This window comes from Physeter macrocephalus, chromosome 11 (genome assembly GCF_002837175.3).
Source record: "Physeter macrocephalus isolate SW-GA chromosome 11, ASM283717v5, whole genome shotgun sequence".
Lineage (NCBI taxonomy): Eukaryota > Metazoa > Chordata > Mammalia > Artiodactyla > Physeteridae > Physeter > Physeter macrocephalus.
In genome coordinates this window covers 114,355,162-114,376,527 of record NC_041224.1, presented here as the reverse complement: position 1 = coordinate 114,376,527, position 21,366 = coordinate 114,355,162, and the positions used below count along the sequence as shown (strand labels likewise).

At 35.2% G+C, this 21,366-nt stretch overlaps 1 protein-coding gene across 3 annotated transcripts in view; it reads left to right on the top strand.

Moving 5' to 3' along the window:
• The window catches only part of STRN3 (striatin 3), a 138,689-nt gene that overhangs the window by 67,286 nt on the left and 50,037 nt on the right, over positions 1–21,366 (top strand). Inside the window, exons 2-5 of one of the 3 annotated variants that reach the window (XM_024134172.3) lie at positions 1,410–1,513; positions 1,992–2,065; positions 10,591–10,672; positions 14,316–14,489. In XM_024134172.3, coding sequence (XP_023989940.1) covers positions 1,410–1,513; positions 1,992–2,065; positions 10,591–10,672; positions 14,316–14,489 — 434 coding nt within the window. Of the gene's footprint in view, positions 1–1,409; positions 1,514–1,991; positions 2,066–2,789; positions 2,860–10,590; positions 10,673–14,315; positions 14,490–21,366 lie in introns of those variants that run through there. The other 2 variants (XM_024134191.3, XM_024134186.3) reach the window with 2 other exon arrangements.

The window sequence follows — 21,366 nt, the reverse complement described above, 5'->3', positions numbered from 1 at the left end:
CTCCACGGCATGTGGGATCTTCCCGGACCGGGTCACGAACCTGTGTCCCCTGCATCAGCAGGCGGACTGTCAACCACTGCGCCACCAGGGAAGCCCCCACTACTTCTTAAGAAGCAAAATAAAATGAGCTGCTTTCATTTTTTTCTGTTGCTAATTGTAAAATACTTATGAGATCTGGAAATTAGAGTCACATAAGGGTTCTACAGTATGTGATTCATGTTTGTTTGTTTTTTTAAAGCCAATACAGGAGAAACCCTCAATCAGAATTTCTTGAAGCTGTGTAATGAAACTGATATATTCTACCTTTGCTCCATAGCTTAAGAGAGTCAGAAGTGCTACTTTTCTCTTTAGGATCTAGACTATTATTAGGTTCTGAATCTTTACCATTGCTCCTAGATCTTTACTTTTGTTTTGAAATTTGTATGTAGACTAAGTGTTATATAGCTGTGTATAATTTCTCAGGTCTTACGGAGTTGTGAATTGATTTCATTTAATTTTTCCGAACTTAATGTGTTAAATTATTCAGATGAATTCATTTGTTCTGATTCCATGTTCACTGAAATTTTTTTAAAATTTTTAAAAATTAACCATAATTTAGCTAACAAAGTAGCTTACTTTCTCTTAATGGGCAAATACACCTATTGGTCATCTCGGCAAGAGCATGAAAGTTAATTTTATTGTAAATATGTTCATAACAGCAAATATCCACATGTAGATGCCAGCCTCCTTAAGCATTACTCTTTAGTGTGGGGCGTATAAAGGAGGCTGACATGCTGGGAAGGGCCAGAAAAAGATGGAGAATTGTCTCTCTGAGAAAATAAGGCAATTAAAAGAAAAAAAAATTCTCTCACTGTAGAAAATGACAATAGAAAGTAATGAGGTCATTGAACATAAAGTGGCTTAACTTAAACTATTTGCAGTACTCTGGATAATTGTTTCAAGAGATAAAACAATTTGGAGTGTGGTGGGTAGAATGGAAAAGATTATAAAATTTTAAGTATTTCATGAAAGAAATGTTTTTGAGGGAATATTACTGTTTTTTAAACAAGCAGTATCTAATTTGAGGGAAAATATTTATCTACTTGTGAATATAATATTTTTTAGTTCTTTGTGACTTTTTTGTTATGAATTAGGTGCAATTTTTACGTATAAAATTTCCTTTCTAAAATATGTAAAATTTAATATTAGAGACCAAAAGGATTGTAAGCAAATAGCTAATTTATAGTTATCTGTATTTTAAAGTGATTGTATTATCTAACAAAGAAAGTTTGATCAACTGCTTCTATGAATTTTAAATCTTGCTGTCATGAATAAAAGTGCAGAATTTTACATTTATTGTTTTCCTTTTTTCAATTTCCTATGTATAGTTAAGAAAAAAATGAAAGTAAATGAACTTTTTGTATTTTTAGGCCCGGATAGCATTTTTGCAAGGAGAAAGAAAAGGTCAAGAAAACTTGAAGAAGGATTTAGTAAGAAGAATAAAGATGTTAGAATATGCATTAAAACAAGAAAGGTATGTGTCCCTCATTTTCTTATATGAATAAAATAAAGTAGAACAATATTATTCTTTTTATGTATTATTATACAGTGTATTTAAAGCCTTTTGAAAGATACAAAGGTTTGCCCAAAATACAGGACAATATTTTGATTTGATTCTTATATGGGAAAAGAAAAAAAAGAGATTAAAATCTTTAAATTGAAATAATATCTTTTATTATAGAGTCCAAGTTTTTTCTTTTTTATAGATTAGGAAAAACTTATCTTTACTTGGGTGTATATTTTAGTTGGGTAATTTATCTTATTTTTTTCTTTTACATCCAGTATATTTTTTTTTCTCCAACTTCTTTTGCAAGTAAAGTTTAAAGAAACAGACATTCATATTATGCTTTATTTGTCATTGGAGAAATATATACCAGTAGTTAGTTACTTACCTATTTAGAAAAAGAAAAAAAAATTGTTTTTCTTTCAACAATTTATTATTAAATTTTCAGGGCAAAATATCACAAATTAAAATACGGCACAGAACTGAACCAAGGTGATTTGAAAATGCCAACCTTTGAATCAGGTAAACTTGATTCTTCTCTTAATCTCCCTGCCCCCCACCCCCACCACACACCCCATGCAAGAAAAACTGGTTTAAGCTCATTTTTATGTAACAAACATGTTCTCTTTGCCCTCATTTTGCTTTGATAGCATCAGTTAGTTAGATGGTTGCCTATTGTAATACTATCTAGAATTTGGGGAAAAATAATGAATGAAAGTAAGTAGCAATAGTTTCATCTACATAATCCCGAGGTTGTCTTATTTTTCTTGTTTTGAAACCTATGTAAAACTGGGTGTATTTTTGGTCGTAATTAGAAGTGGAAGGTAATGAGTAACTCTTTGTACCACCTGTAGGCAATTCTTACAAAGGTTTGCCCAAAATACAGGACAATATTTTGATTTGATTCTTATATGGGAAAAGAAAAAAAAGAGATTAAAATCTTTAAATTGAAATAATATCTTTTATTATAGAGTCCAAGTTTTTTCTTTTTTATAGATTAGGAAAAACTTATCTTTACTTGGGTGTATATTTTAGTTGGGTAATTTATCTTATTTTTTTCTTTTACATCCAGTATATTTTTTTTTCTCCAACTTCTTTTGCAAGTAAAGTTTAAAGAAACAGACATTCATATTATGCTTTATTTGTCATTGGAGAAATATATACCAGTAGTTAGTTACTTACCTATTTAGAAAAAGAAAAAAAAATTGTTTTTCTTTCAACAATTTATTATTAAATTTTCAGGGCAAAATATCACAAATTAAAATACGGCACAGAACTGAACCAAGGTGATTTGAAAATGCCAACCTTTGAATCAGGTAAACTTGATTCTTCTCTTAATCTCCCTGCCCCCCACCCCCACCACACACCCCATGCAAGAAAAACTGGTTTAAGCTCATTTTTATGTAACAAACATGTTCTCTTTGCCCTCATTTTGCTTTGATAGCATCAGTTAGTTAGATGGTTGCCTATTGTAATACTATCTAGAATTTGGGGAAAAATAATGAATGAAAGTAAGTAGCAATAGTTTCATCTACATAATCCCGAGGTTGTCTTATTTTTCTTGTTTTGAAACCTATGTAAAACTGGGTGTATTTTTGGTCGTAATTAGAAGTGGAAGGTAATGAGTAACTCTTTGTACCACCTGTAGGCAATTCTTATCCAAGTCTATATAAGTTTAATTTTGTATTATTAAAAAGTTATTTTTTTTTTTTTTTTTCTAGAGAAGCTGTGATTAACTCAGTTTAGTCCTAAAGAAATTGCAAATTTGAATTTGGAAACTATGGAGGCAGCCAGATAAGGATAAGAGAAGGGAAAACATTATCTCCAGTTGGCTTTGCTCTTTACTAAAATAGTGAGTGTGAGAGTAGTATCTGATGAACAATTATGCAGGAAGAGAGGGCTGGATATAGGAAAAGGCTCTAACAGTTTAGTGTTAATTTTAGGGTTCCATATGATTACAATTTGAGTAGTATAAAAGTTTAATAAGGAAAGAATATTTTGATTTATATTATATAGTATTTGGGAATATTACTGCAATTTTCTATTTCCGAGGTATATGTAGAACCCATTTATATACACAGTTTGATGGTGCAGGCAAATTGAATTCTATACTGTTCTTGGCTGCTGGTTACTAAGGAAAGGAAAAAAATGTGTCTTTATTTGGATATACAATTTTTCTTCTCCTTGTATGGTTGTTTCCATTCCTAATAAAGTCAAAGCATACATGGTAGGGAAAATAAAACATAGGGATTTTTTTTTAAGTTAAATGTTACAGTAAATTTTAAAAATTTAGCTAATTGGTTTTGGTTTTGGTTTAATATCAAGCACTTAAAACTTGGCAGAAACACCCTATATGTACAACCTGCAGCTGATTTATTCTTAGGTCTTCTCCACTTACCAATTTTAGCACCACAACCATATCTTCCTAGTTGTCATATATAGAATTAAGAGACCAAGATAGGAGTGGCATAGGTTTCCTTTGATCTAGCTTTTAAGTGGTTACGAAGACTCAGATGCCAGGGGACAATATTATGGTCTCCTCCTTGGAAAAGCTACAATAAATGATAAAAAGATGGAAGGCCTGTATATTTTGGGCCATGTTTACTGCAGCAGTCCCATTATAGTTAGAGGGAGTACAGTGGTTTCACCATAGAGAAAACCTGATGGCTTCATAGCTTTTCTTTAACTCATTTTATTTTCTAATATGTCTAGCATATTTAGAAAATAATCAATCACTTTTTTTTTTTTTTTTTTTGGCCGCTCCGCATGGCTTGCAGGATCTTAGTTCCCAGACCAGGTATTGAACCCGGGCTACGGCAGTGAAAGTGCTGAGTCCTAACCACTGGACCACCAGAATTCCCCACTTTCTATAACTTGAGGGCTGTCCCCCTAACTTGGTCTGTTAAATGTGAGGAACAGCCCCACTGTTCCTGGAACTAGAGTCGGAATTGGCTAATTGGTCTTGGTACAAGTTGGTATAAAGGAAAATCATTAGCACGTAATCTCTCCTGCCAACTGAAATGAGATAAAAACAAGTCTGTTTTTATCTATATAAACTTAACTATTAAAACTTCCTTAGGGGCTTCCCTGGCGGCGCAGTGGTTGAGAGTCCGCCTGCCGATTCAGGGGACACGGGTTCGTGCCCCGGTCTGGGAAGATCCCACGTGCCGCGGAGCGGCTGGGCCCATGAGCCATGGCCGCTGAGCCTGTGCGTCTGGAGCCTGTGCACCACAATGGGAGAGGCCACAACAGTGAGAGGCTCACGTACTGCAAAAAAAAAAAAAAAATTCCCTAAATTGAAGAATAAAATAACAACCAAGTATTTTATTTATAGGAAACAATAATAATAAAGTAGATTATTTTTACTGATGTAGAAAAACTACTCAGGATGTTTAGTGGAAAACAAACAAAGGAATGGGCAAAAATACACCATGCAAACAATGGGATAAAATTATTTACATCAAAGTATAGACAGAAATAAACATTAAATGAATCAGTGTTGCCTTTTATATACTTAAATCAAAATGTAAAAAAGAGAAAATGTATGAAATACTGTTACGAAAGAAGTACAAGGTACGTGTGTTTTTATACCCTTGTCCTAGTAATACCAGTATATATATCCTAAACTCTATAAAAGGGGGTGTATCCAAATCTGTAAACAGCTCCTATTTCCCTACATTTAGGGGGAAAAATCTACAACGGTAGACATATGGGTAAAAGACTTGAAAAGCCACCAATAAAAGAGGATATCCAAATGGCCAATAAACATATGAAACGATGCTCAAATGTATTAGTTTATACAACTTATTTGAGGAAATACAACTTAAAACCACAGCACAGTACAATTAGACACCTACCACAATGTGAAAATGCAAAAGAGAAAAAGTCATGTGTTGCTGAGGCTGTGGGTCAACCAGGATTTGCACACCTTCTGGTGTTGGAATTCTAAATTGATAAAACTGCTCTGAAGGTGATTTGTCAGTACAAGTTTCCCCCACTATCCCAAAGTAGAGCATTCCTGTTCATAAGCCAAAATGACATAAAACAAAGATGCAATTTACCTTTGGACACATCTTGCTAATGATGCACAAAATAAATCAAGATAAAGCCCAGATGATAATAGACACAGTTCAAAGCTATGGGCTTGTTATAGAGCTTGGTGGTGCCTCTCTCGCTGCTTGGGGTTGCGTGCTGCCACTGTAACGGTTCACTGCAAAACAAATGCTGAAGGCTATTTTTTCTTTTCGCCTTTTTTCATAAAGAGTGAAAATCCTCTCTGAATTTTTTCAGTTAGGCTAGCGAAAACAGGTACTAAATGTAGGTCTTTCATAAAAGCGAGGTGGCCTAAAGAGAGCTTTCGAAAAGCGGGGGATAACTGTATTGCTAAAGGGAACATAGCATGCCCCGTGGCCCAGTAATTCCACTCCTTAAAATGTTCATCACAAGGCTTGTATAAGAATGTTCATAGTATCATTACTTTTAATAGCAAAAAACTGGAAACAATTCACATGTTCTTCAGCAATAGAATAGATAAATATATTGTGATATTTTAGTGTAAGGAAATGCTGTTTAGCAAGAAAAGTGAATAAACTAGACTAAGCTATAACTGAAAGTGAATAAACTATAACTAAGTTTTATGCATACATGGTAGGGAAAATAAAACATAGGGATTTTTTTTTAAGTTAAATGTTACAGTAAATTTTAAAAATTTAGCTAATTGGTTTTGGTTTTGGTTTAATATCAAGCACTTAAAATTTGGCAGAAACACCCTATATGTACAACCTGCAGCTGATTTATTCTTAGGTCTTCTCCACTTACCAATTTTAGCACCACAACCATATCTTCCTAGTTGTCATATATAAAATTAAGAGACCAAGATAGGAGTGGCATAGGTTTCCTTTGATCTAGCTTTTAAGTGGTTACGAAGACTCAGATGCCAGGGGACAATATTATGGTCTCCTCCTTGGAAAAGCTACAATAAATGATAAAAAGATGGAAGGCCTGTATATTTTGGGCCATGTTTACTGCAGCAGTCCCATTATAGTTAGAGGGAGTACAGTGGTTTCACCATAGAGAAAACCTGATGGCTTCATAGCTTTTCTTTAACTCATTTTATTTTCTAATATGTCTAGCATATTTAGAAAATAATCAATCACTTTTTTTTTTTTTTTTTTTTGGCCGCTCCGCATGGCTTGCAGGATCTTAGTTCCCAGACCAGGTATTGAACCCGGGCTACGGCAGTGAAAGTGCTGAGTCCTAACCACTGGACCACCAGAATTCCCCACTTTCTATAACTTGAGGGCTGTCCCCCTAACTTGGTCTGTTAAATGTGAGGAACAGCCCCACTGTTCCTGGAACTAGAGTCGGAATTGGCTAATTGGTCTTGGTACAAGTTGGTATAAAGGAAAATCATTAGCACGTAATCTCTCCTGCCAACTGAAATGAGATAAAAACAAGTCTGTTTTTATCTATATAAACTTAACTATTAAAACTTCCTTAGGGGCTTCCCTGGCGGCGCAGTGGTTGAGAGTCCGCCTGCCGATTCAGGGGACACGGGTTCGTGCCCCGGTCTGGGAAGATCCCACGTGCCGCGGAGCGGCTGGGCCCATGAGCCATGGCCGCTGAGCCTGTGCGTCTGGAGCCTGTGCACCACAATGGGAGAGGCCACAACAGTGAGAGGCTCACGTACTGCAAAAAAAAAAAAAAAAATTCCCTAAATTGAAGAATAAAATAACAACCAAGTATTTTATTTATAGGAAACAATAATAATAAAGTAGATTATTTTTACTGATGTAGAAAAACTACTCAGGATGTTTAGTGGAAAACAAACAAAGGAATGGGCAAAAATACACCATGCAAACAATGGGATAAAATTATTTACATCAAAGTATAGACAGAAATAAACATTAAATGAATCAGTGTTGCCTTTTATATACTTAAATCAAAATGTAAAAAAGAGAAAATGTATGAAATACTGTTACGAAAGAAGTACAAGGTACGTGTGTTTTTATACCCTTGTCCTAGTAATACCAGTATATATATCCTAAACTCTATAAAAGGGGGTGTATCCAAATCTGTAAACAGCTCCTATTTCCCTACATTTAGGGGGAAAAATCTACAACGGTAGACATATGGGTAAAAGACTTGAAAAGCCACCAATAAAAGAGGATATCCAAATGGCCAATAAACATATGAAACGATGCTCAAATGTATTAGTTTATACAACTTATTTGAGGAAATACAACTTAAAACCACAGCACAGTACAATTAGACACCTACCACAATGTGAAAATGCAAAAGAGAAAAAGTCATGTGTTGCTGAGGCTGTGGGTCAACCAGGATTTGCACACCTTCTGGTGTTGGAATTCTAAATTGATAAAACTGCTCTGAAGGTGATTTGTCAGTACAAGTTTCCCCCACTATCCCAAAGTAGAGCATTCCTGTTCATAAGCCAAAATGACATAAAACAAAGATGCAATTTACCTTTGGACACATCTTGCTAATGATGCACAAAATAAATCAAGATAAAGCCCAGATGATAATAGACACAGTTCAAAGCTATGGGCTTGTTATAGAGCTTGGTGGTGCCTCTCTCGCTGCTTGGGGTTGCGTGCTGCCACTGTAACGGTTCACTGCAAAACAAATGCTGAAGGCTATTTTTTCTTTTCGCCTTTTTTCATAAAGAGTGAAAATCCTCTCTGAATTTTTTCAGTTAGGCTAGCGAAAACAGGTACTAAATGTAGGTCTTTCATAAAAGCGAGGTGGCCTAAAGAGAGCTTTCGAAAAGCGGGGGATAACTGTATTGCTAAAGGGAACATAGCATGCCCCGTGGCCCAGTAATTCCACTCCTTAAAATGTTCATCACAAGGCTTGTATAAGAATGTTCATAGTATCATTACTTTTAATAGCAAAAAACTGGAAACAATTCACATGTTCTTCACCAATAGAATAGATAAATATATTGTGATATTTTAGTGTAAGGAAATGCTGTTTAGCAAGAAAAGTGAATAAACTAGACTAAGCTATAACTGAAAGTGAATAAACTATAACTAAGTTTTATATTGTGATATTTTAGTGTAAGGAAATGCTGTTTAGCAAGAAAAGTGAATAAACTAGACTAAGCTATAACTAAAAGTGAATAAACTATAAGTTTTATGTGGATCACATAAAATTGAAAATTGATAGAAATGATTTCATATATAGCAAATTCAAAAATTAACCTAGTGTTTAGAAATCAGGGTAGTGTTAATATCCTTTTAGGAGTATCTAGTTAGACTTAGGAAAGGGAATGATGAAAGTTTTTGGGGGTACTGATGACATTTTATTTCTTCATCTAGGTACTGGTTACATGGGTGTGTTAAAAAATTCATTGAGCTGTACGCTTAGGATGTACTTCAAGAATATCCTTAGCAACATTATTTATAATAGTGAAAAATGGAAACAAATTTCAACATTAGGGAACTGGTTAAATTAAATAGGTATATACTTTCTGTAGATTATATAATTATTTTATATGGTGTTAATCTATATTTATTGCCATAGAATTTTCAAGATACATTAAGTATTGAAAGCCGTTTGTAGTGCAGTACACACACTTTGGCCTTTTGTTTTTTTTTTTTTTTTTGAGGAGAGGAGAAGCTGATGTATGTTATTTTCAGATGGAAAATATGGAATGATAAAATCTCAAGTACTAACACTATTGGTGATAGGATTTTGGGCAATTTGTATTTCTTCTTTTTTTTTTAATGTATTTTTTTGGCCAGTTAATTATGTGTTATATGTGATTTAAAAATAAGCAAAATGGTAGAAATAGAAAAAGTTATAAATGAAAAATGGGGGCTATTAGAATGAGATAATTATTTCTGGAAATTATAGATGTTTCTACATGCAGGGGAAGAATGAGAAGATATTAATAATGGATTGTTAAGGTTAGAGAAGTAATGCCTGCAGAGAATATTTGAATTGCTACCAATAACTGTTTGTTCATGTGACTCTGAGGAGTCTAGGACCCTAATGACTGTAAGCCGTGGTAAGAGTTCTCGACATTCAATGTGAGGGCTTATCTTCTATGGCCCTATATTCTTTGCTTTATCATAATTTTTATAATGGAAAATTATAGGAAAATATGTCTGTATCATTAGTGCCAATGAATAGTTTTAAATATCACTGTGGATATACTTGTTGAGAGCTTAACTCATCTGAAGTTATACTGTTTATTAAACTCTTTTAATGCATACACTTTGTTACTGGAGAATAAAATATGACTTTTTACATATAGTAAATACTGTTTTCTGGTCTTTTAGTTCTAAAAATGAAATTGACTGTATAGAGCCTTGTATGTAGACTTAGAGTCTACTGATACAGACTCAGTTATTCACTAGTTTTATAAATATATATCTAATTTTAAACAGTGTTGATTTTGAAAAGTTTATATAAATAGTAAATATCACTTTTTAATTTCAACTCAGCAGAATTCTGGTAGTTTAAAAAATTGATTTTAGGGGCTTCCCTGGTGGCGCAGTGGTTGAGAGTCCGCCTGCTGATGCAGGGGACACAGGTTCGTGCCCCGATCTGGGAAAATCCCACATGCTGTGGAGCGGCTAGGCCCGTGAGCCATGGCCGCTGAGCCTGCGCGTTCGGAGCCTGTGGTCCACAACGGGAGAGGCCACAACAGTGAGAGGCCCCCATAACGCAAAAAAAAAAAAAAAATTGATTTTAATAAAATTTCATTTCAAAGCCTGGGCTTTTGATTTTTAAATTACTTGTAATAATAGTTAATGTACACTTGGGTTTTCCCAGTTTTAGAACAAGGAGGATGGTGCCTAAGTGTTTGGGCTGTCAGAATAAACACACTTAAAATGAGTGACCCACAGTAAACACTCAATGAAAGTTAATTTTCTTTTATCCTTTATAAAATATGTTGTTATATTCTTGTGGGACTTTATCCCTAAGAGAACTTTGGCAGTATTATCAGGAGTTGAAATAACGTGTATGAAACTTGTCTTGTTTTTGTTGTTGTTGTTGTTGTTGTTACTGTTAATTTTTAGAAGAAACCAAAGACACGGAGGCTCCCACAGCACCTCAGAATAGCCAGTTAACGTGGAAGCAGGGCAGGCAGCTGTTACGACAGTGAGTAATGGTTCATTTTCACCTTTCTTTAAGGATCTAGGTATGAAAGTGCTTCTATTCAATCATTTTGCAAGTGAAAATTATTTTATGATAATGGGACAATGTGTATAGTTTTCATATTGCTTCGTTTTTGTTTTGTTAGATGCTTGGATCTTTTTAAAGTTTTGTTTCCTCTGAATGTTTCTCTAAACATTTCTCAGAATGATGTTTTTTTCTTATTTGTGGAGTAGGATGTCATAAAGACTGGATGTCTTGAAGGCCAGAACGGAAACAATAGGGAGTTCATACTTATAGACATTCTCATTTCCATCACTGGAAAATGTACATATTTGGTTTTAAGTGAGATTGTGACTGGCTTAGAGAAGGAATTTAACTGGTTATCAGAAACTTTTCAGAAGTGGCTTGCTAAATCCTGCTTCTACTTGAATTTTTGAGGAAGCTTTTTTTTTTTTTGAGGAAACTTTTTGATGTTTGAATTCTTTGCCGTATTAGAAGTACTTATGTGGCAAATATTATTGTCTTATCTATTTGTTCTTTTCCCTTGTATTTTGAAAACTTTGGTACTTGCGTACTACTGAAATCTTAGGTAATTCAACTTTCTCAACTCTAGACATCTTTACCATCACTTCAGTAACCCAGTGAAGTATGGTCAGACCCTTGATCTTGTTATAACCTAGAACTGCCCTACCTCTGGAATATTCCGTGATCTGACAGTCTCATATTCCACTTTTCTTACTCCAGTTCCCATGTTATTTGTCCTCTGACCTTACTTTGATCTTTAGATCCTTGACTATTTCATTTTCCTTACCTCCTTTACCTATTGTTGGTTTAATTTTTTTTATGTTATTTGTCCTCTGACCTTACTTTGATCTTTAGATCCTTGACTATTTCATTTTCCTTACCTCCCTTACCTATTGTTGGTTTAATTTTTTTTGGGGGGGGGGTTTGTTGTTTCTTATTTTTTGTTTCCCTAGCTCCCACTTAGACCCCATGATCCTTTACCTTTTTGCTGGTACCCTTAACTTTCCTGCTGCCCACTCCTTACCCCCCACCACCAGTCATTTGATAGTAAAGTAGTCATTTTACTATCCCAGCCCTAATCAGTCTGTCTATTGCTTCTGTTTCTAATTAATTCTTAGAGAAAAATCACAGAATTGTGTGAATGCCATTACACATTCATGGTTTCCTGTCCAAACATTGCATAGAGCCTTTTTCCATATCCCTGGTCATCTCCTGCTCCCATTGCCCTCAGTGGATATTCTGAACTTTTACCACATCTCAGCCCATTCTCCCTTACTCTCATTAGAGCACCTCAAGCTGTACTTCACTGAAAGCGTGAAGGCTGTCAGGCGAGAACTGTCTTCACTTTTTGCTTTCCTTTCTGAAAATGTATTTAAACCTCATATTCATCATCTCAGTTTCTAATGTTCCATTCAAAGAAGTATTTATCAATCTGGACAGTGACTAAAACTCAAACAAATTTCAAAAAACAGATTATTGTCTGGAAGGATGCTGGGATAGCTAGCAGAGTTGAGGGAAGTGCTGATTAACTGAGTGTTGGACACTCAAGAGCTAGTGTATCACTGAAGATTTCTCAGGGACTGGAAACAACCAGGATATGTTCTTATTCTCTGGTGTTCTGCTCCTCTGTGTATCAGTTTTATTCTTTTCTACTGAAAACCACTTTTCTCCAGGTGTCAGGGGATCCCTTATTTTACTCAGAATAATTTCTGAGGATTGGATTTGTCTTGATTTGATCAAATAACTGCCCACGAGTCAGTTATTTTTACCTGAGTTGTTTAATATCTTGACAGTTCTTTTAGACCACATGGCTAGAGTGTGGTGGGAGTTTTTTCCTCAAAAGAGGATCACGTTTTTTAGAAGAGTATGATGGCCATAGAGAAATCAGTTGCACAGTATTTCTCTCATAAATTCCTAATCCCATTGCCTGCCTTTATATTGTGTCTTTTCTCATCTTTCTGTAACAGTAGTTTATCTTCATAGTCTTCCTTATTCATTTCTCAACTGTCTAGTTTGTTTTCCATTTTGATATTCCCCTGAAGCTTCTATCACAAACGTATTTATGAGACCCTTTTTGTTCATATTGATCTTTTGGAAATATTTGACATTAACGCTTCATTTCTTTTTTTTTTTTTTTTTTTTTTTTTTGTGGTATGCGGGCCCCCCCCTGTTGTGGCCTCTCCCGTCGCGGAGCACAGGCTCCGGACGCGCAGGCTCAGCGGCCAGCTCAGCGGCCACGGCTCACGGGCCCAGCCGCTCCGCGGCATGTGGGATCCTCCCAGACCGGGGCGCGAACCCGGTTCCCCTGCATCGGCAGGCAGACGCGCAACCACTGCGCCACCAGGGAAGCCCCCCTTCATTTCTTTTTGAAACTCTGTTTTTCTTTCATGAAACTACTCTCTGCTTTTTTTACCCTCATTTCTCAAGTTCTTTCTTTTAATTTTCCTTCAAGTTTCTTATTCTTCCAGCCCTTTAGATGTTTGTGTGCCCAGGTTTTGTTTTTACTTATGCTTTTTCTCTGGGTAACTTCATTTAAATCCATGGCTTCAAATATCTCTAACAACTCCCAAATCTGTACACCCAGTCCAGTCCCTTCTGAGCTTTTGACCTTCTTACCACTGTGCCTAACAAATGTTATCACTTTCATAGATACTACTTGATTATTTGATAGTACCCTCTAAACCATATTCTGACCCTTTATTCTTCATTTTATTCACTAGAACCACCATGCAACCATCCCAGCTAGAAACCTGAAAAATTTCCAAAATTCTTATATCTTCTTTTATTCTACTGCCATATTTACTTGTGTACCAAGTCATTAAGATATTTTATTTTTCTCACATTTCTCCTCTTCTCTAGTTTTATTTCTTGCTGTGTTAGTGTCCTAACCAGTCTCCGTCTTTAGCTTTCACTTAAGAATCCTCTGTTATTTTGTCAGCAACATATAAAAAGAAACAAAAAAGGCTTCTTTTTAACATCTTCCCTTAGCCTGTCAAATACTTTAGGAAGAAATTTTTAAATTTGTCACACAAAGCCGTTCATGACCCATTATCTATACTTATGTCATGATTCAGTCCCTTTCTTCTTTTTCACTCTCATCCTAGATCCTCGGTTAGGTACCCTGGTTTAGATGACAAGGAAAGTTTGAAAACCATGGGACTGTAGGACTGCTATAAGACCTTAGATCCTAGAAGGAGAACTAATCTATCCATCAACCTCTGGCTAAGAGCCAGGGTTTAAATGTAGCATGTCATTGTTCTGAGGTTTAGTTCTTTTCATTCTTTACCACTTTCTGGAATTTTTTTTTTTTAAGTAATATATATCATCAACTCCTAAAAGTTTTTTAACGTTCTAGGTCTTTTTAGGCTTCAGGATAATTGGCCCTTAATTAGTATTAGCCATCTATATGTTTTTTAAATTAAACTATGGTTTGTAATAGGTCTTTTTTTTTTTTTTTTAAGAACTGTAACTAGTCTAGAGAGAAGAAAGTTACTGAGGCAGAGGAAGAGTAAATTTTATAGGATTATGGATTTTTCTAAAATTCTTTGATGTGATTTTGATTTAACAAGTTTGCATGTATTAACAATATGTGGGATTTAATATTTTTAACTTTCTCTTATAGATATCTTCAGGAAGTAGGTTACACAGATACAATATTAGATGTACGGTCTCAGCGGGTAAGATCATTACTTGGACTATCTAATTCAGAACCAAATGGATCAGTAGAGACAAAGAATTTAGAACAGATCCTGAATGGTGGTGAATCTCCTAAGCAAAAAGGACAAGAAATCAAAAGGTATGACCTATACTTATAGGTTAACATTGTTTATATAACAGGTATTGTGAATTTCTTTAGCTTCTTGTTATTCTGTTAACAGTTATTGAAGCATGTAGAGTTCAGATTTAAAGATTCCCCCCCCGCCGCCCCCCAAATGGTACCATGGACAAAGAAACGTTTTATTTAGGTGCTTTTAAAATTTATTTATCTTGGGGCTTCCCTGGTGGCGTGGTGGTTAAGAATCCGCTTCCCAGTGCAGGGGACTTGGGTTTGAGCCCTGGTCTGGGAAGATCCGACATGCCGCAGAGCAACTAAGCCTGTATGCCACAACTACTGAGCCCCTGTGCCACAACTACTGAAACCCGCATGCCTAGAGCCCATACTCCGCAACAAGAGAAGGCACCACAATGAGAAGCCCGCACACCGTAACGAAGAGTAGCCCCTGTCGCCACAACTCGAGAAAGCCCGCATGTAGCAACGAAGACCCAGCGCAGCCAAAAATAAAATAAATAAATTTATTAAAAATATATATTAAATTTATTTATCTTGGGACTTCCCTGGTGGTCCAGTGGTTAAGACTCCATGCTCCCAGTGCAGGGGGCCCGGGTTCTATCCCTGGTCAAGGAGCTAGATCCCACATGCCACAACGAAGATCTCGCACGCGGCAGCAAAGATCCCGCGTGCCGCAACTAAGACCCAGTGCAGCCAAATAAATAAATAAATTTTTTTTTAAAGATTTATTTATCTTAAGTTTTGATGCCAAGAGAATGACTGTAGTTCTGAAATAGGTGCAAAATTAAAATTTGAGGGTGATTTCATGTAGTTCAGAGTTATTTTAATGTCTTGATTTTTAAATTTTTGTTAGAGTATTTTCAATAAATTATAATAGTATATAATTAGAATAGTAATGGTTGTTTACACACTAGTGTTAAAGAAACAAGGCTTTGCATTGTGTTTGGGCTCAGAAAGCTACCAGATATATTTTAAAATTTTAATGTCTTTATTGATAGAGTTCACATACCATAAAGTGCACCCACTTGAAGTATATAAGTTTAATAGTTTTTAAGATAGTCACAGAGTTGTTCAGCCATCACCACAGTCTTAAGTTTTGAAAATTTTCATTACTCCATAAAGAAACTTCGTACTCATTAGCTGCCACTGCACATTCTTTCCCATACTCCTCCCACTCACCAACCCTAGTCAACCATTAATATACTTTCTGTATCTATAGATGTGTCTATTCTAGATATTTTATGTAAATGGTTATTTTGTGAGTAGCTTCTTTTACTTAGTGTAATATTTTTAAGATTCATCCATGTTATAGCATATGTCAGTAATTCATTTCTTCTTATTGCCAAATAATATTCTTTTCTATGGATGTACCACATTTGTTTATCCATTCCTTGTCCAATTGATGGGCATGTTGATTGGTTCCACATTTTGGAATAATGAATAATGCTACTTTGAACATTGGTCTGCAGGTGTGGACATATGTTTTCAAGTCTCTTGGGTTTATACCTAGGAGTGGAATTGCTGTGTCATACAGTAACTCTGTGTTTACCTTTTTGAGGAATTTCCAAACTCATTTCCAAAGTGGCTGGACTATTTTACATTACCACCAGAAATGTATAAGAATTCTGATTTCTCTACATCCTCATTAACACTTGTTTTCTGTCTACCAGATACACTTTGATTATAGTACAGATTTGATAAATGCAAGCTGTCAAGCAGGTGGAACTTTTTTTTCATTTTTTACCATTAGGTATTACCTTGAATTATATAGGTTGGAAGGACAAAGAAAAGAAAAAGAGAGTGGAAAAAACGAAAACAAATTCATTACTTTGGTTAGAGCTTAAGAAGTTAATAATATGTACAGTGTATAAACTAGCATTGTTTCATACCTTAGATATATTTTATGACGTCATGCAGTTATTTAAAACATGTTGATGACTTTCAAGTTAACATAAGCCTTTAGTTTAGGGGTTTTATTTCTGAGAAATAAGGTCTCTTTAATAAAAACAATTTGACATCCAACAGAGCCCTTGTTTTCTTTACTCTGGATTTCAGGAATCATAGAGCTTTCATAGCTTTAGAGAAAAAGCAAGGATATTACTATGTTATTTCAAACTAAACTTGTCAGCTAACCAGGCTAAGTAGTTCTTAGGATTTATAAATACTTTAGAGGAACACAGTTTACTATATCACACCTGAATCTGAATTAAAAATCCACAACAGACTGTATCTTCTCCTTGTAAAGCTTCTTCCCTTTGCAAGATTAAGAGTTTAATAGTTTTTGTTTTTTGTTGTGGTAAAAAACACATAACATGAGATCTGTCTTAATAAATTTTAAGTGTACGGTGCAGTGTTGTTAACTGTAAGCACAATATTGTAGAGCACTTCTCTAGAACATTTTCATCTTTCATGACTGAAATCCCATACCCATTGAATAGCAACTCTGTTTGCTCCTCCCCCCAGCCCCTGGCAAACACCATTTGACTTTCTCTTTCTACGTGACTACTTTAAATACTTTATATATATTTATATAATATATGAATACTTTATATAAGTGGAATTAATACAGTATTTGTCCTTGTGTGACTGACTTATTTCACTTAGCACAATGTCCCAAGGTTCATCAGTGTCATAGCATATGACAAGATTTCCTTCTTTTTTATGGCTGAATAATTATTGAATGTATTTACCACATTTTCTTTATCCATTAATCCATCCACAGAGATTTAGGTAATAATTGTTTTTAATCAAGGTGATTTCCTTCTTAATGAGTATAGCTGTATATTGCGAGTCTGTACTAATGTAGGTGTGTATGGTTCAGCTATGATCAGGGCCTTTGAAAATTCCTAAGAAATATGAAAATGACCTAACATGTTGATAGAGGTGTCGACAAAAAGATGTTGATCGTATTCTCATTTATAACAGTAAAAAATTTGAAGCAGTCTGCATGTTCAACAGTAGAAGAATGGTAAATTGTAGATCATATTATTAGAGACAGTATGCTTAATGGTTTAGAATGGGAACTCTGAAGACAGACTGACTGGGTTTGAATCTTGACTTTGCTGCTTACTAGCTGTGACTTTGGGCGGGGTACTTTACCTTCCTGTGCCTCGGTTTCCTCATTTGTAAAATGGAAATGATAGGGTTGATGTGAAGAAGAAATGAATTAATGTAAGGCATTTGGAACAATGCTTGGTACATAATAAGTGTTAGCTATGATGAAATATTGCTTATCCAGTTGAAATGTGACCCAGTCAAGAGTAATATTTACTAGATTCTGCTGAGTAAATGTCACTGTTGTCTTTCTTGGTTTATTCTTTGGTTTATTGTAGGGGGATGTTTTGGGTGTATAGTGTATCATATCACACAGCCTCCACCTTATAAGGATTCATTGAGGGAGAGAGTTCTCATAGGTCTTGTAACTGAAAAGCTGTGCTGCTTCTTAGTGATTGGTCTGATTTACCTTTGAACCTCCAGTAGTTGCTGTCTTTCTTTTTACTCTGTTTGGAATCTTGCTATATTTGTGGGTTTCCCTTATCTCTAGAAAACACACTGACTCTTTTTTACCCTTTTACTTATGAACCTTACTCTTGGCTTCATTCTGTTTTCCCTTCATCTGGATATATAATTTTTAAAATTCTGTTGATTGCTTTTTATTGGATGAGAAAGGATAAATAAATAGTTGGTAAAGAAAAAAATTATTATAAAATTCCATAGATGTAGATGTCCACTTAAGCATGTGGATTAAAGGCAGATTTACTTGTGTGCCTTCTGGAACCTCTGTTAAAATATCAGTTAAAGACATTTTAAGACAGATTAACACATAAGGACAAAAAATTGAATATATAGAAAGAATGAGAGGATATACTATCCATCAGATAGGGAGAACTTAATAATTTTGGAGCTGGAAAGAAGAAAAGGAACAAGCCAATTCAAGTCCCAAAATGCCAGTAAAGTTCCAAAAGCTAAGGAGTTAGAGGTATCAGGTACATCTGGAGTCAGGTTTAGAGGGGGCTATTAATAGAGAATTAGTTTCAAGTTTATATAAGAGGCAGTTAGAATCTCAAACCCCCTCTTTTATCCTGTGTAGCCACTTGGACACCCCTCCCCTATCCCAAAGAATGGTGGTATATTTTCTGGTGAATTCCAGTGATTTCTGATTTCTTAAGAAAACAAGCAACTGTAGGGTGGGCTACTATACTGAAAACAGGAGGATTATCTGAAAATCTCTAGCTGAGCAGTGAGATTCTCTGTTTCCTTCTACTTGGCTTCTGGTATGTTGGCAGCTGGTCTCACATCCCTTTCAGGCAGAAATATGATCACATCAATAGAGAAGACCTTATGATCCGACAGTTGGGATCTGCCAGTGAAATGGCTGGGACTCTGCCCTGTTGTTATACAGAAGTGAAGCTAGCTACTTTGACAAGCCTCACCCATGTACACAATATATCCAATTAGTTTTTCTGTGCCTCACTGTTACATATTAACAGTTAAGGAAAGACTTTAATATGAAAATTGGAGACCAAAGGAACCAAACATAAAAAAGGAGCTCAGAGAAAAGAGGGAGCAGAAGACTTTCAAAACTATAATTACTCTTCTGAAAGGATTGAGAGAGGATAATACATCTATAAAACAGTAAGATGTTATTGTATAAGGTTCAGTAAGAGATCAGAAAAGAGCTAATAGAAATTTAAAAGTGTGATTTAAATAATTTTCATGTAAGACTTGGGAGATAAAAGACTCTCCCAGAAAAGAGAAAAGGGGGAAAAAAGTAAGACTGAAAAGAGAGGAAAATCTAAAGATCAGTCCAAGAGGGACAACATTTGAATAGGAGTTTCAGAAAGAGAGAACAGGTAAACTGATGTTGAAAAAATTTTTTAAAGAGTAATTTTTTAAAAATTCTGGAATATATTTATAGAATGTGTTTCCAAGGATGTTTGTTTCCACATTGAAAGGATTTCTCCCAGTTACACTATGAAGTTAATTTTTAAAAATCCATACAAGGGCCATCATCGTGAATGTTAAGAAAACATCTCAAGAGAAACAGCATGGTAGCTTGCAAGTAGAGCGAAGTCTCAGACCCTTCACAGTCCATGGTTGCTTTAATTTCCATTTTCCTAAAGACTAATGATGTTGAGCATCTGTGTATGCCATCCACATATCTTTTGATACAGGATCTGTTTGAATAATTTCCCCATTTTTTCATTGTTTTATTTGTTATTGTTGAGATTTAAGTGTTCTTTATATAGTCCTTCATTAAATGTGTGACTTGCAAATATTTTGTCCCGATCTGTAGACTTTTCTTTAAATTCTCTAGTGTCTTTCAAAGAGCAAAAGTTTTTAATTTGGAAAGTCTGATTCATCTGTTCTTTCTTTTATTGATTGTGCTGTTTGACTTTTAAAACCTTGTACATGTATTGTTGTGATCAAATACAATTTTTAAAACCTGAAATGTGAGTTCTCAATTTAGAGACGGGAACTTCTATCCAGGGAACAATAATACTTTATCAAAGTTCAAAATAAAACTCTCATGTCTTAAATTTTCTATTTTTTATTTTTCTGTCATTGATGTGCCAATTTTGTCAAATATTTTCTTTGCCTTTCATTTAATCTCCAGATATCGAGATGTATTACTAATGTTGAAATGAAAAGTATGTGTTTTGTTATTGTGGTAGTTTTTTGTTTGTTCTTACTAATTTGCACTTGAAAAACACATCTCTTTCTACATTCAGTGTTGATACAGGTTCTAGAACCATGTGCTGGATTAGGCAGAGTATAATAGACCTATTAAAACACTATGTCTGGAATGAAGTGAGAGTGGCATGGACATATATACACTACCAAATGTAAAATAGATAGCTAGTGGGAAGCAACTGCATAGCACAGGGAGATCAGCTCCGTGCTTTGTGACTACCTAGAGGGGTGGGATAGGGAGGGTGGGAGGGAGACACAAAAGGGAGGAGGCATGGGGATATGTGTATATGTATAGCTGATTCACTTTGTTATAAAGCAGAAACTAACACACCATTGTAAAGCAATTATACTCCAATAAAGATGTTAAAAAAATAGTCTGAATTGTATTATATCCTTAATTTGGACTAAGAACCAATCAGGGAGGGAAAAAACCCTAACTTTTAGACTATTATTCTTTTTGTTACCATGTACTGTTCGTATTCGTAAGGATATTTGAGATCATCTAGTTTAATCCCCCCAGTTTACAGGTAGAGAAGTCGAGGCCAAAAGGTTTAAGTGACTTGGCCAAATTCAGGCAGCTTAGTCAGTGGATGAGTTGAGACTTTCATTGTGAGAGTCTGTGTTCAGCTGAAGCTTTCACCGTTCTGTTGCAGCCTCTGTTTTTAGACATTTAAACAACTATTTGAAAACCTTTTTTGTACATAGAGGAGGAATTCAGATTATAGTTTTAAAATGACTTCATAAGTAGATAAAAATAGATTATCACTGTTACCTATTATATGAGTGTTTCTGAAACACTTCAAAGTTTTTTTTTTTTTTTTAAGTTTTTTTTTCCCCCTTACGTATTTATTTATATGGCTGTGCGGGGTCTTAGTTGTGGCATGTGGAATCTTTCTTTCTTTTTTTTTTTCGTTTTTTTTTAAATTATTTTTGGCTGTGTTGGGTCTTCGTTTCTGTGTGAGGGCTTTCTCCAGTTGCGGCGAGCGGGGGCCACTCTTCATCGCGGTGCACGGACCTCTCACTGTCATGGCCTCTCCTGTTGTGGAGCACAGCCTCCAGACGCGCAGGCGTCTGGAGATAACTACACATAGTTGTAGTTATCTACACAACTACAGATAGTTGTGGCTCACGGGCCCAGTTGCTCCGCGGCATGTGGGATCTTCCCAGACCAGGGCTCAAACCCGTGTCC